Here is a 13,867-nt window from a genome sequence, read left to right as displayed (position 1 = left end):
CTGCTGTCAGGAGGGGGATGTCTCCGGGGGGGGTGGCTCTGTCTTACCTTGTGCCCCACATCTGACCACCCAAAGAGAACCGGGGACACGTCCAAGCCGTCGAAGCGCCTGTTTGGAGGAAGCGCCGCCCCAGCCAGGGCCACCAGCGTAGGGAAGATGTCCAGGGTGCTGGGGAAAGAGGTGGCTTTCATCAGAGCAAGGAGCGAAGATCCCTGGAGGGTCCCCCCAACCCACCTGCACCCCACAGCCCCTCGCCCGGGGGGCACCCGGTGCACCGATGGCAGGGGAGTGCCTTGGGCAGGGGGCGGCTGCTTCCCAGCACCCATCCCAGCAGCTGAGCTCTGCAGAAAAGGTTAAAATCGGCTTCAAGCAGCGACTCGGCCCCGGCAAGCCCTCGGTTCGCACACCTCCCACTCCCGGTGCCGGCTGCTCGCCAGGTGCTGGGGGTTCAGCCAGGATCTACCGCTCCCACGCCTGGCAAATCCCGCACCCGCAGGGCAGGGGCACGGCGGGGAGCAGGGCAGCCCCCTCCCGCCCCCCTGTCCCCCCTCCCCCGGGGACACACAGGGAAGGCAGCAGGTCACCCTCCAGAGAAAGTGCTAGCACAGGGACTTTTTACGCCAATGACAGCAGATCCCGTCGCCCCAGGAAAATGTGGTCTCGCTTTTGCATGGCACAGCACGAGCCGTCGCAGCCAGAATGGAAAATGAGAGCGGTGCTGTTTTGTGCACTCCCACCAAAACGCCCGTCAGCATTTCCACCCGAGTAAACCTCTTGGGTTTTTCAGGGGCCTCAGCCACAAAAGAGCGCTCGGGGCTCGTCCTTAGTCGCTTCCCGGTGCGGAGGGATGCAGGGAAGGAGCAGGTGACCTGATGTCCCTCCAGCTCCATGGGGATGCGGAGGGGGAGAGTCTCTGCTTTCCCACCTGCTACCTGTGGCCCTGGGGCCAGAGCTGGGCCATGGCGATTCCGGCACATCCCCATGGTGCAGAGGGACCACAGGTCAAGCAAAGTCATTGCTGGGGTGGGACGGGGACCTCCTGGCTCTGCCGCCACGGGCACGGGCTTCCCCCTCCTCCAGCCACGTTGCCCAGTGGGGTCCAGGCTCGACTCCAGCGGGACGGGGTCAGCCCGCTCACAGCCCCCACGTCTGACCCCCACCGCCCACATCCTGCTCCTGCGAGGCACAAAAGTGTCCCGTCCCCCCCACCACTGCCGAGAGCATCCCTCCCTCTCGCAGACATGGTTGCAGGGCGACCCCACACCTCTAAAAGGAGCCACCCTGCACCAGGGGTGTCCCACGGCCCCGGGGGACAGCAGGACATCAGTGTGGCCAAGTGACACATCACAGCGCTGCCCTCCCTGGGGATGAGGCCGTGGCACGGGAGCTGATGAGCCGGCAGAGCCACCGGTGCCAGGCAGCCGGCGGGGACTCAGCCTGCATCCCTCCAGCTGCAAAACCCTCATGCCGGCAACTCGGGGGGTCAGTTGGGGCAAGGAAATTCCCGAGGGAGGCGAAAACACCATGTCCCCCAACTGGGGGGCACCCAGGGTGCCGCTGCGGTCCTGCCACCACGGTCCTGCCACCGCGTTTCTCCTGCCCGGTGCACGATGGCGACTGCGTGAGCAGAGAGAGAAAAGAGCCCAGGGCTTAAGGGCCCCCGGTTCTCCCACTCAATGAGTTTTAATTTAGCTGCTAAGAGACGGAGAGAACAAATAAGAACAAACACTGCTGAGAGGCAGCCCCGGTACGGCGCGCTCGTGGAGACGGCCCCAGCGGCCAGGCGAGCCAGGAGGCGCCGAAAAAAATTCTGGCTCCCCGCTGTGCCCAAGGCAGGGCACATCCCTGCAGGCACCTCGCTGGGGTCAGCCCAGGTCCACCCGAAATGGCAGCCCAGGGCAGGCCCCGCTCAGCGCGCTCCTGGTCCCACGGGTGCTCAGCACCCTCAGGATCTGACCCCCAGCACGGTGCATGCGGATGCTCGCATGGTTGCACCAAGCGGCCCCGACCCAGCAGATGGGACCGCAGAAAACCATCGCCAAGGTGGCAGGGCAACGTGACTGAGCGCAGAGGTGGTCACAGATCCCCCCAGCCACAGGCAGGCATATCCCGTGGAAAAAGGCACAAAAAAATAGGATTTTGGTCAAAGTTGGCATCAAAGCAAAGGCCCCGCCAGCAGGCACATCTCGGAAGCCAAGCTGGGGAAGCCGTGTTGAAGGAAAAGGGGAAGTCACGCTGCCAACCCCAGCCCCGGCCAAGAGAGATTTAATAAATAAAGTCACTCCAGTGTCCTGCTGCCGCCCCGAACACCGAGGGAAAAGGGGCTGGCAGCGCCCAGGGACAGGCAGCTCCCTGCCTGCTGCCTGAGGGGCAGAGCTGCCCGGGGCGCTGTGCTGGCAATGAGCATCCTGGGCATGACGGCGGCAGGGAATGCTGCCCTGCCCTGGCAATGATGTGGTGCAGGCAGCTGCAGGCAGCTGAACCAGCTCTCCCCGCACCACAACCGGCTTGCCCAACCTGCCCAGCCCCATGCCTCCGGCACAGCCGGAGTGGTGCAATTTGCTTCTTCACCACCCCGCTGACCTATTTCTTCTGTGCCCTACTTTGGGTTGGGGCAAAGAAGGGCAGAAGCACGGCAGGTGGCTCTGACAATTAAATATAATTAAGAAAAGCCGACAAGGCAGTTTTCTGCAGAAACCCGCGTGCAGGTGCAGGTCTGCGGCGATGCATCAGCATTTCTCTGCTGGCTTCAGCTTCCCTGGCCCCCGGGCACGCTCACCCTCGCTCACCTGTCCACTCCCTGTGCCGGGGAGGACGTGAAGCCAAGCGATGCTGGGGAGAGGCAAGGCGCAGTCCTGGGCAGGCCCTTCTCCCAAGCCAGATGGCAAAGGCTGTCAGTGTTTTCATAACCCCAGGGGCAGAAGGAGGCTCATGCAGGCAGTTAACACCTGCCCTTGCCCAGCCCCTGCCCTTCCTGGGGGATCCCACCAGACAGAGGTCCCTCCCTGTGTGCAGAGGTCTCCCAGCTGCATCTGCACACAGATTTCATTCCCTCCCCACCTTCTCGGTCTTCCCCATCAGTTGGGGAAGAACTTGTCCTAAGTCTTCAACCGCCCTATTTCACATGCTTGTCCTTTGAGGGATGTCCCCAAGGGTGACTCCAGGTGCAGAGAAAAGCCACCTGACCTGACATACTGCGAGCACCGAGCAGCCCCTGTCCTCCACATCCCTCCACGTCCCTCTGCATCCCTCCACATCCCCTGCTCAAGAGCTCAGGCTGTGGCCGGGACCACAGTGGTGACACCTTTCTGAGCACGAGCCGTCGCTCGCGTCCCCCAGGCTGGCTCTGTGCTGCCTCCCAAACAGGGGGTTGCCTCTTTCTGATGCCAGGGCATCACCCTGCACCAGCTGGGCATGGCCCCGTGGCAATGCCAGGCTGTGCTGGGCAGGATGCTGGGTGTGCTGTGACTCCTGGGGAGCTACAGAGCCGCCTTCCCAGCACCTGGCATGCAGCACAGCCTGTGCTGCCGCCGGCTTTCTAGATTTCCAGCTGCCCAACCTGCTGGACTGGAGCTGGGAAATGCAGGAGATAAGGTCTTCGAGGAGATAAACGGAATGCCTGGGCTTGGCGGCAGGGCTGCAGCATGTGCAGGGGGGTGAGGGGGCTGGTGGGACAGGGGGATGGGGATGGGCACTGATCCTGCACCGTGCTGCCCCGGCTGCCGGAGCGGGCATGGGTTGGCAGCTCTGCCCCATGTCCCACTGGTCAGTCTATCACCCACCCACGGAGGGGAAGGGTTTGGAGGTGAAACCCAAGGGGTGCTGCGTGTGCCCCATCCCCTCTGCCAGATGTCAGTGACCCAGCTTATGCCTCAAACCTTCCCCTGCTTGTGAAAATCCAGCTCCCAGAGCTGTCCTCAGGCAGGAAGAAGTGGCTCCAGCTTATCTCATGGACCTTAGAAACAGCCAACGCCTCCCCAGGTGGGGACCAGTTAGGACCTGCTTCCAGCAGGTGGGATACTCTTTCCCAACGCCCAGCAAGCCCCCTGGCCCCACCACCCTGACCTCCACCATCTTGTGTTTCAAGGGACGAAAGGGGACGGGGCATCCCACTGCGCTGCTCCCAGCCCAGGCTGTGTCCCCCGCACTGCATTTGCTGCAAAGGAGGGCTGTAAAGAGGGGTGCGATTGCTGCAAGGGAGAGCTGCAAGTGCTGCATGGAGAGCTGCAAGTGCTGCATGGAGAGCTGCAATTGCTGCCTGCAGGGGTGCAATATTGCTGCAATAAGGACCCCGCCACGCCACCCCCCGCAGTGCAGCGCTCCCCGGCGAGGCGAGGAGCAGGAGGCAGCAGCCCTTCCTCTCCGCTCTTGCCGGAAACAGCAAAAGTCACTCGCTACCTCCCAGCCCGGCCGCATCCTGCGCTGATTGCAAGCGCCATCTCTCCGGCCAGCCTTTTCCACAACCGCACCCTCCTCCACATAAAACCATTCACAAACCACAAAGCCTAAGCCTGCTTCTTGGTGGAGAGAGGGAACATCATCATCTTTTAATTATCGGGAGGCGCTCAGCCACCGCGGCCAGGAGGCACACAGAGCCCAGCGGCTGCTAACGCCAATCCACCAGCCTCACAAAAAGCCCTTTCAACTCCTCTTCGCTGAAGCATTAAGTCTTATGGGCTTGGGAGAGGACAAAAGTACAGAGTCTGGCACAAGGCAGGCAACAACCAGCGCGGGCAGCTGCTGCTGCCAAAATCCCGATCATCACCTGGATCCCAGCGCGGGGATGGTGGGTCCTTCCAAACAGGGGCAAAGGGGCTGCCCCTCCCCGCAATGTGATCTGGCCGGGCTCCTACCTGAGCAGAGCGTGGCTCGTCCGCTTGGCAGGGATGCGGCCGGGCCAGTACACCAGCGCCGGCACCCGGTGCCCTCCTTCCCAGGTCGTTTGCTTTGCCGAGCTCCCACCTGCAAGAGAAAAGGGCAGCATTCAGCATCCCACTGCCCAGGAGCGCTGCGTCAATGGGAAAACCTCCTGACCCCAGAGTTTCCCTGGGAAAGGAACTACTCAGAAGCAGATATGGAGTAAATGACCCTAAAGGAGGATGATTTCACTGGAGAGAGAGCTGGGTCAGGGTATGGAGAAGAGTTACAGGAGTTTTTAAAAGAACTAGGGAAAGGGAAAAGAAAGGGGGCTCAGTTTGGCACTGCCTTGTGTTTCCCCGGCTCCAGCGAGCAATGAGGAACACAGCCAGCCGCCGGAGCTGCCACATTTCCATCCACTTCTGATGTCAGGAGAGAATATGGAGCTGGCAGGAAATGTAGAAATTTATGCCAGGGGCTGCAAACAGCCCCGTGCAGGTGGGCTGCTGCCCTCCATGGGGTAAAGCACCAACAGCCCCCCAGCCTGCTGGAAACACGCTTCATTAAAAATACCATCCTGATGATAACCCTCCTGCCGGCTAATTAACCTGTTCAGTTGTTTCCCTGACATCGCCCAAAACGCCCCTGCTCTGCCCTTGGGTTTGAGATGCACGGCACGGGGAAGCTGCCCAGTCCCTTCCTCCACCTGGGATGCTGAGCACTGAAATGGGGATGCTGAGCAACAAAATGGGGATGCTGACCATTGAAATGGGTGGAAGGGCGTTAGAGAGCCTCTGCTTTGGCTGTAGCCCAAAGGGCCCCAGGCAGCTGGGGGGGAAGGGACTGGAAATGGGGCAAACAGAAAATCCCAACCCAATTCACTGAGCAAACTTCCCAGGCACAGCCTTTGTCTGCCCGCCTTTCAGCGTGCGCATGGCAACGGCGTTCGCCCAAAGCCATTTCCTCCGGGCAGAGCCAAGAGAGAGGCGACGTCCCCGCTCCAACACAGCCGCCCCACGCTCCTCTGTGTCCCTGCACCGGTCCCCATCCCAGCCTGGCCTCTCCGGGAGTCACCGCCTGACGCTACGGGCATCTGGACTGATCCTGCACTCCCAAGAGATGCTGCCATACCCACACCGCCGGAGCGGAGGAAGACACATATTGCACAGATGCCACGGTGCCGGCGGCACGAGGAATAGTCCAGGGAAAAGGTTTCTGACCCTGCTGCAGCACGGACCAGGCACATCCCCAATCTCTCCCACACTCCACCCAAATTTTTGGCGTTTCCCGACGATAAACATCTCTTTGGGGCCTGAAGCGGTGGGACACAGCCGGCACCGGGGTCTCTTGCAGCTGTTGGAAACGTAACCGCTTCCAACACGCACCACGTACGGCTTAAGCAAGGTGCCTCCCCTGCCTTCAGACGCCCTAGGAAATTATAGCAATTATACAGTTAATATCAATCCCCATCTCTGCACATACATCAGATAACTCATCCTCCCAGTAAGACAGTTGCATTTCAAGGGCTTTTCCATGCATGGTCGGGGAGTCTCCAGGAGGACGTTAAGTAGGTATTTCCCTCCAGCCACCCAAGTACCTCTGGCTGGGGAGGACACCGGAGCTACCCATGAACGAGCGCACGTTAACACTTTGGGCAGTAAATGGAGCTAAAACACCCCAAACCCAAGCAGGGATTTCTCTCCAGAGCAGGGATGACGCAGCCCTGCTGCTGTGGGGACCATGAAGGCCGCAGCTTTCCAGGAAAGCTGAACTAAGCATTCCCGTGCCAGGATGAAACCCCCAGTCCCCCTCCTGCCATGCACAGCAGGTCCTCAGCACGGGTACGCTGGGTCTGGAGCCTCCCAAACCTGCCTCAAAACACGGCCAGCATCACATCCCCGAAACGCGCATCTCCATCCCGGCAACCCTTGCCGGGCTCTGGGCCCCGAGGTGGGAGATGGGTTTTCGGGGCGGGCTGGGGGGCTGTGGGAAGCTCCCCAACCAGAGAAGGGGGCAGCACGCACGGATGTGCAGCTCTCTCCCAGGGAGGACCGACTCCAGTGACCACCCGAAATCAATGGAAAACATCCCTGGAATTTGGGTTGGACCCTAAAAGGAAACGCCAAGCTACGTGAAACGTATAGAGTCCGGAGCAGCCCGTCCTCCCCTGCCCTCCCGCTCTTCAAAGGGCTTTTCCCCGCTGGGGGACAATACCCCCGGGATGGGATGGCCGAGCATCCCACCCACCCAGCACCCACGCTGGCGGGTGTTTGCAGCATTAGACCAGCCGGCAGCACACAGTAACACCGGGCTGGCTTTCAAAACATCCATGCAACAACCAGCCGAGGGATTTCAGAAGTCATCCTTCCCAGCCGGTATTTACAGCCAGCTCCTAGACCCCTGCCAGCCCGACCTCCTCCCCAGCCTCCCGCGATAGCCAGGGCTCAGGGTGTTTTTGCAGGGCAGCGAGAGACTGGAAAGGGGCCGTGTTTTCCTAGCTTTGTTCCCAAACGTTGGACTGCCTGTACCATCTGCTCCAGCTTGTGACCGTCGGTTGCTCAAGAGCAACCCAGGTCGTCAGCAGGGTTTGTTTACTAAAAAAAAATAAATTAAGGTTACGATTTCATCCTGGGGCCAGCTGAAGGAAGGGCTCTGGGAATGGGAAAGCAAGCCAGCCCGGCGGCAGCGTTTGCCCAGGGAAGCGGCCACGGTTGCATCGCCTGGGTGTCAGGAAGCGGAGGAGGAAAGAGGCGCTGCCGCCCGCGGCCCCTCCACCGCCGCTCCCTCCCCGCTGACCCTGAGCAAAGAGGGGAACCGAGCCCGGCGCGCGTTTACACTGCGTAATACAAGCAGAAGTGGGAAACGCCTGACTCATGCATGCTTCTGGCTGCTCCGGCTGAAATAAACCCACCAAGCAGATGGCTTGGCCGGAAAAGGAGGAAAGGCAGAAAAAAAAACAAACAACAAAACGGTGGAGAGAAAGAAAAGCAAAGTCCCACGGTGCTGGGAGGGCTGCTGGGCCCTATCCTCTGAGGGGGAATGGGGCTGGGGGCTGCGAGACCCTGCCGGAACCGATGGCCCTGGTGCTTGGGTGGTGAGAGCATCCCATCTCCAAAACCAGCAGCCACTCACCTCAAGCTCCAGGGTAACAGGGACCAGGGGGGGCCCAGCTCACCCCAGCAGTGGTTTTAGGGGAAAACTTGACTGCTTGAAAGAAAAAAAATTATCCTGGGGTGTCTTCAAGGCAACTCAGCCCAGGGCAGCAGCCAGCAGAAAGGCTGGGGGGTGAAATGCTCCCCATGTCCCCCTCGATGGGCAATGAAGGGCTTTGTGGAGCAGCCCCCCCTGCACCCCCCGGGAGACCCCCCCCCCACGCTGCCAGGTTACCTCGCTGCCTCTGCCAGGCCCCCACGAACGGCCCCAGGCGTCCCGCCAGCTCGCACTTCTGCGCCCAGGGGCCGTTGTCACCTGCAAGAGAAAGAAACGTCGCCATGAGCAACACCAGGACCAGGGGGCACCTCTGCAACGGGGGGCGAACAAGGACAAGTGACCCCTCCATCCCTCCTTCCCATCCCTGTGATGCTTTCCCACATTAGCAAGAGCAGCGGGTTTATTTATTTTTATTTCTAAAAGTTTATTTTCAAGTGCTGGGGCTGCCCGAGTCCCGGGTGAGGGGCTGGAGCGGAGCTGGGGCACGGTGCGGGGACGGCTGCCACCAGCTTTGGGCGTTAATGAGCAGTGGAGAGGTTCCTGTCATCAGGAGCAAGACATCCTCATTAGGGAGGCTGCTCAGCGAGAGAGGATTTGGGCTTCTTAATGAATGAGGATTTGTGGTTTAATTAGGCATGGCTCTGCCGGTTCAGGCCCGCGGCCGAAGGGGGGTGGCAGGGTGGGCACCCGGCTGAGTGGCCACAGCAGTCCGGGACCCCCATCCCCACGATGTGACGGCCCCGGGCAGCTCAGCCATGGCTGCTGATCGCTCCCCATCCGCAGAGCAGCCAGGAGCATCGAGGGCAGGGGACAAACACAGGTCCTGCCCCCCACCACCCACGCACACCCTGGGCTGGTGCCGGTGCAGCCGCTGGCATTGCCCCCAGCCCACCGCAGCCGGTTTTCCTGCTGTACCTGCGAACCACAGGAGCGTGTTGCCCTTTCCGTGGCTGTCGGCGACCCGCTTTATCCATCCCACCAGGGCATCCATCTCGCTCAGGGCAGCTCCGTAGATGCCCCTGCCTGAGGCGGGGGGCGGTGAGGGGACCCCCAGCGGGACGTGCATATGGGCCAGCGCCAGGTAGAGGAAGAAGGGGCGTCCGCTGTCGCTGCGCAGGGAAGAGGGGGAGCGCGTTCAGCCGGGTCAGGGAAGGGGAAAGCTGTGGCAGGAGGTCACCGGGGTGGTGGCACTGCTGAGCCTGGGGACACAGACCGGTGGCCCTTCCTCCCAGGAGCCCTGAAGCCACCCCTGCCTCTGCCGCAGCTCCCGGGGGAAAAACCGCCCTGCGTGCATCGGCCGGCTGCAAACCCTCTGGGCACCCGCTGCCCTTCCAGGGGGGATGCTTGGCCCAGCGTGAGCCACTTCTCCCCTGCTCCTGTTTAAACCTCTCCCCGTTGTCCCCCTGTTGTCAACTGTCCTCCAATTTGGGACGGGCTCGCCCCTTCCTCCATCTCTGGTGGCATGCCAGCTGCCAGCCAAACACCCCGCGTCAGTGCACCCCCGGCACCCACCCACCTCCCTCCCCTCTCTCACGGGGCCCATTTTGGCCCTTCCTCCCCCTCCCCAGCAAGCGCTCGGCCCCCGCCGGTGATTTTAGCAGAGGATGAGCAGCAAAAGGACACCTACACCAACCCCGAGCGCGGCCTCAGCACTGCCGAGCAGCCCCGGACAGGGAGCACGGCACATTCGCTCACTGTGCGCTGCCCCGCTGCCTGTTTGCTTTTAAATCATCAGAGGACATGTCCTGTTTTCTTGTTTACGGCTATATTTATCTCCTCCAACGAGGCACGCTCTTCCTCAGGGACCTCGGAGGGGAAGGGTGGGATGGTGAGCAGTGGGGAGGGGCCGGATCCCGGGGACGTGCCCCAGCCTGCACACGCGCCTGGCTCTGGCTGCCCCATCGCTGCCTCCAGAAAGCTTTCTGGGCCCCTCCGACGTGCGTTTCAGCACTTCCTTCCTTTACCCGTCACCCACCTGGGGATGGAAAATGAGTAAATCCCATCCCGCCCAGAGCTGCCGCATCCTTCCCCAGCAGCACTGGAGCCCTGCGAAGGGCTGCATCCCCCCGGCACCCTGCCCAGCCCCTGCAAAACACTGGGCGTCAGCGGGTGCTGATGCATCCCTTGCAAATCACCGCTGCAAAAGGCTATGCGGCACCTTTCCCCTTGGGATGCCAGAGACCCTGGAGTGGGGAAAGCTGCTTCCCCTGGCTCGCATCCCACCCGGGAGCACCAGGTAGACTCCAGCATCCAGACGGACTCATGACCACGGCGTTCAGCTGAACATCCCGCTTGCTTCTCGCATGGACATTTCAGAATTCTCCCGAAAATTGAGCAAACATTTAATCAATAACTTAAGACAAACGTCCCTGACTTTTGTTCCCATGTTCACTGCGCTCTAAGTGTCCCAAGCAGAGCCAAGTCTCACTGCCACAAATTGCTCAACCTTGACACAACTGGTTAAAAAAACACTGAGATGACAAATCCGGTGTTCTTTTGTTGCCCCGTAATGAATGAGTCAGGCAGAGGAAAACTGGAATAAGCCATCAAAGAGAAGGAGAAAAAAGGCAGGCACCTGCTTAACCCTGTTCTCCATGAACGCAGATAACCCCAAAATACTATTGGGAGTCCAAAGGTTTTTCCTATTAACGCGGAGCTCACGCACTTGGTTTCACAGCCTACCAGCATCCTCGCAGCCCCGAGGGCTGGGGGTTTACACAGGAGGAGGGACCACTGCTGCCCTGCAGCCCGGTGCCCGGGTACCCTCCAGCCCCGTTACAGGCACGCATCCTGACCATGCGGCTGGGCCACGCTGCGGCTGATTCCTGGTACCCAAAGGGGATAAACTATAGGTATTGTGCGAGCAAAACGGTACCCAGGCTTATAGGGAGCCATTTCCCCACAGGCTGCTCCCTGCCCAGCCCCTCGTTTGCCCCCATTACAAAACCCTTCCCCAAGCACGCCCGCAGGACGCCCCCGCCGTGGCCCTTCCCCGGGTCTGTGTTATCCCTGGATGCAGGCCTGGGATGGACTCTGACATGGCTGCCCGGCAGCGCTTCTCCTCCTCGCGCTGCAGGGAGGTGTTTTGCAAAGTCACAGCTCATAATCCGCTGATAATAGGGATTAAAATTACACAACTCATCAGCAGGGCTTTGGGGTCATCGTCTCGGAGGAGCCGCTTTGGTTCTCGGGGAAGAGCACACCCGGGCTCCTTGTGTCCCTGGGCGGCTGGGGAAGGCAGACCCTGAAGCCCAGGGGTCCCGGAGCGCTTTATCCTCAAAATGAATTAAACCCCACATACGGGGCGGGTTTAAACACCTCTGGGTGCTGTTCTGGTCCCGCCACCGGAGCTGCTGTGGGCACCCATTCAGTGCCCACTCCCATGCCCCCGCCAGCACCCCCCACCCACAGAGGCACCTCCACCGCCCGGCAGAGCCACCCCGCTGCCACCTCGCCCCATGCCATTGCAAAGACGGAGGGATGGAGGACAGAGGGATGGCAGTGTTTCCTTCCCTCCCTCCCTCCCATCCCCGCTAGCCAGGATCCTGCTGCACGTTACCCCCAGGAAGGAGGCACAGCCCAGCTCAAAGGCTTTGACCTTCCTTGTAAATGGTGGTTTTAAACACACACAATCCCTTTAGAGGAGATGCACCAAAAGGCTTCTAGGGTGAGCACTGCAGGACACCGGTGACAGCCTCGGTGCCTTCTCCCTCCTCCAGTGGGCTGGGAAGCTGAGCCACGGAGACCCCAGATCTGCTCCCCAAGAACTGCAGGGCAACACCCGTGCCCCCCGGCATCACACCAATGCCAACCTCCCCAGGCACGTGCAGGGCTTCCAGCTAGAGCTGCTCGGCTTTATCTGCCCTGCAGCATCCGCTGCGGGATGGGCATGTCCTGAGCCTTGCAGACCCAGATCGAGCAGCCAGATCCTGCTCTCATACATGGCAGAGCTCAAGGGAAAACCAGCTGTGGTGGGGAGCAGCCACGAAACCCCTTGGGCTCTGCAGCCCAGGGGAAGCAGCCCCGGGGACACCCTGCAGCACGAGCAGAAGACAATTGCAGCGACCCACGAGGTCTCCCGGAGAAGGGGACGGGGGACGGCGAGTGGCATCTCACCTCGCCCGCCGGATAAACCGCGCTGCCTCCTCTGCGTAGCGCGCTGCCAGGCTGCTGAGGTTGACGGGCTGTTGGACAATGGTGATGTTCTCGAAGAGAGGAAGGGCCACCTCCGTGTAACAGTCCTTCCTCGCAATCCTGCTGGGCAGAAGCCACCCCACGCTCGTCACCAGAGCGGGGACCGGCATGGCAGCAGGCACGGAGCCCGGCTGTTCTCCTGGCTTAGCAGAAAGGCACAGCCGAGGACAGGAGCAGAAAGGGGACAGGGTGCTCGGGGACCAACCCACCTCCCTGACCCGCGCCCTGCTGTGGGGTGCACAAGGGGAAAAAATGGGTGCACAGAGCATAAGGGGACCACAGCAAAGGGCAGCTCTCGGGGCTGGGGACGCTGGTGCAAACACCAACCTCCCAGTGCCAGCACTTGAACCCCCCATGCACCCCCGTACCTGGCAGCCGCGCCATGCTGCGGGCAGGGAGGGCAGGGCGGCAGGTTGTAGCCAGGGGTGTCCGTGCAGCCCATGTCGTGGCTGTAGGGGATCCCGAAGTAATAGTCGAAGCCTGAGGGGCAAGCAAGGCTGTTGGCGGGGACAAGGCGGCCACAGGATGCTCAGCTCATCCCCGCTGGCGCAGCCCTTACCGCGGAAGCTGGGGTGATGGTAGCCATGGTGTCCCAGGTGCCACTTGCCTGTGTGAAAGCCACAGAACATCATTTCAAAGGTTAATGCAGCTATGGTCACCACCAGTCATCACCCACGAGGTGCCCGCAGCACTGGGTACTTTAATCTGGCAACAAGAAAGGCTACTTGTTTGTGCTGGCCACGATTCCAGAATGCCTTTTTTTTGCAGAAACTCAGAAAAAATGCATAGGGTATCTCGTGCCTGTGCAAATTGACCGTCTCCAGCCTTAAAAGGCTCTTTCATGTGTTTATGTTCAGAGGAGATGACTTTCTAACCCCTCCAAAACAACCAGCTTCATCCTCGGACCTCCGGCACGCCCTTGCTCCCACCAAATGCACCAATCCAGGACTGCTGTGCGCAGTCATGTTTGCTGAGGAAAACCCTGCGCATTCCTTGTGAGGTGAAGCAATTAGAGCTTAAATGGAGAACTGGGGAGGGCCTGAATTTCAGGCAATATCATATGCTTGAAAATGAAGATTTTAAGCTTGGGATTGCAAAATCCAAGGGGAAAGTGCAAAATCCGTCCCACGTGATCCTTTAGACTTTCCTTTAATTGCCAGCGTTTCACCTAACTACCGGCGGTACCTCCTCCACAAGGGACAGACACAGGCATCTTCGTCCCCCCCACCGCCATCTCCCCGCCCTGGATGCCCCCTCGGCACGGCGGACATTACCTATAGCCCCCGTGCTGTACCCAGCCTCCCGCAGGACCTCAGCCAGGGTGGTCTCATTCAGGGGGAGGCCACCGACCGACGTCACGGCGAAGTTGTGGGTCACCCCGTTGCGCGCGCCGAGACGCCCCGTGAGCAGAGAGGCGCGGGACGGCGAGCAAGTGGACGCAGCTGAGTGGAAATCCACGAATCTAGAAAATGAAAGGACCCTTCGCTCGCAAGCCTCTGCGTGGTCTAATGCCGTCCCGTCCCTCCCTGCTTCCCTGCACGTGTCCCCTTCTGCCCCAGGGATGAGGGTCTGGAGCGGGGGATGAAGCTCGCAGGTCCCAGCGGGG

At 60.8% G+C, this 13,867-nt stretch overlaps 1 protein-coding gene across 6 annotated transcripts in view; it reads right to left on the bottom strand.

The window, feature by feature from the left end:
• ARSG (arylsulfatase G) overlaps positions 1-13,867 on the bottom strand; it is a 41,387-nt gene that overhangs the window by 5,587 nt on the left and 21,933 nt on the right. For 5 of the 6 annotated variants that reach the window (XM_076353458.1, XM_076353457.1, XM_076353463.1 and 2 more), the window contains exons 3-10: positions 13,536-13,723; positions 12,821-12,868; positions 12,630-12,741; positions 12,184-12,324; positions 8,983-9,176; positions 8,245-8,325; positions 4,854-4,962; positions 48-168 (exon numbers count right to left, since the gene is read on the bottom strand). In XM_076353458.1, the coding sequence (XP_076209573.1) occupies positions 48-168; positions 4,854-4,962; positions 8,245-8,325; positions 8,983-9,176; positions 12,184-12,324; positions 12,630-12,741; positions 12,821-12,868; positions 13,536-13,723 (994 nt within the window). The remainder of the gene's footprint in view (positions 1-47; positions 169-4,853; positions 4,963-8,244; positions 8,326-8,982; positions 9,177-12,183; positions 12,325-12,629; positions 12,742-12,820; positions 12,869-13,535; positions 13,724-13,867) is intronic. The other variant, XM_076353462.1, reaches the window with a different exon arrangement.

The sequence above is a fragment of the Aptenodytes patagonicus genome, chromosome 16, assembly GCF_965638725.1.
Source record: "Aptenodytes patagonicus chromosome 16, bAptPat1.pri.cur, whole genome shotgun sequence".
Taxonomy (NCBI): Eukaryota; Metazoa; Chordata; class Aves; order Sphenisciformes; family Spheniscidae; genus Aptenodytes; species Aptenodytes patagonicus.
This window is presented reverse-complemented; position numbering and strand designations above follow the sequence as displayed.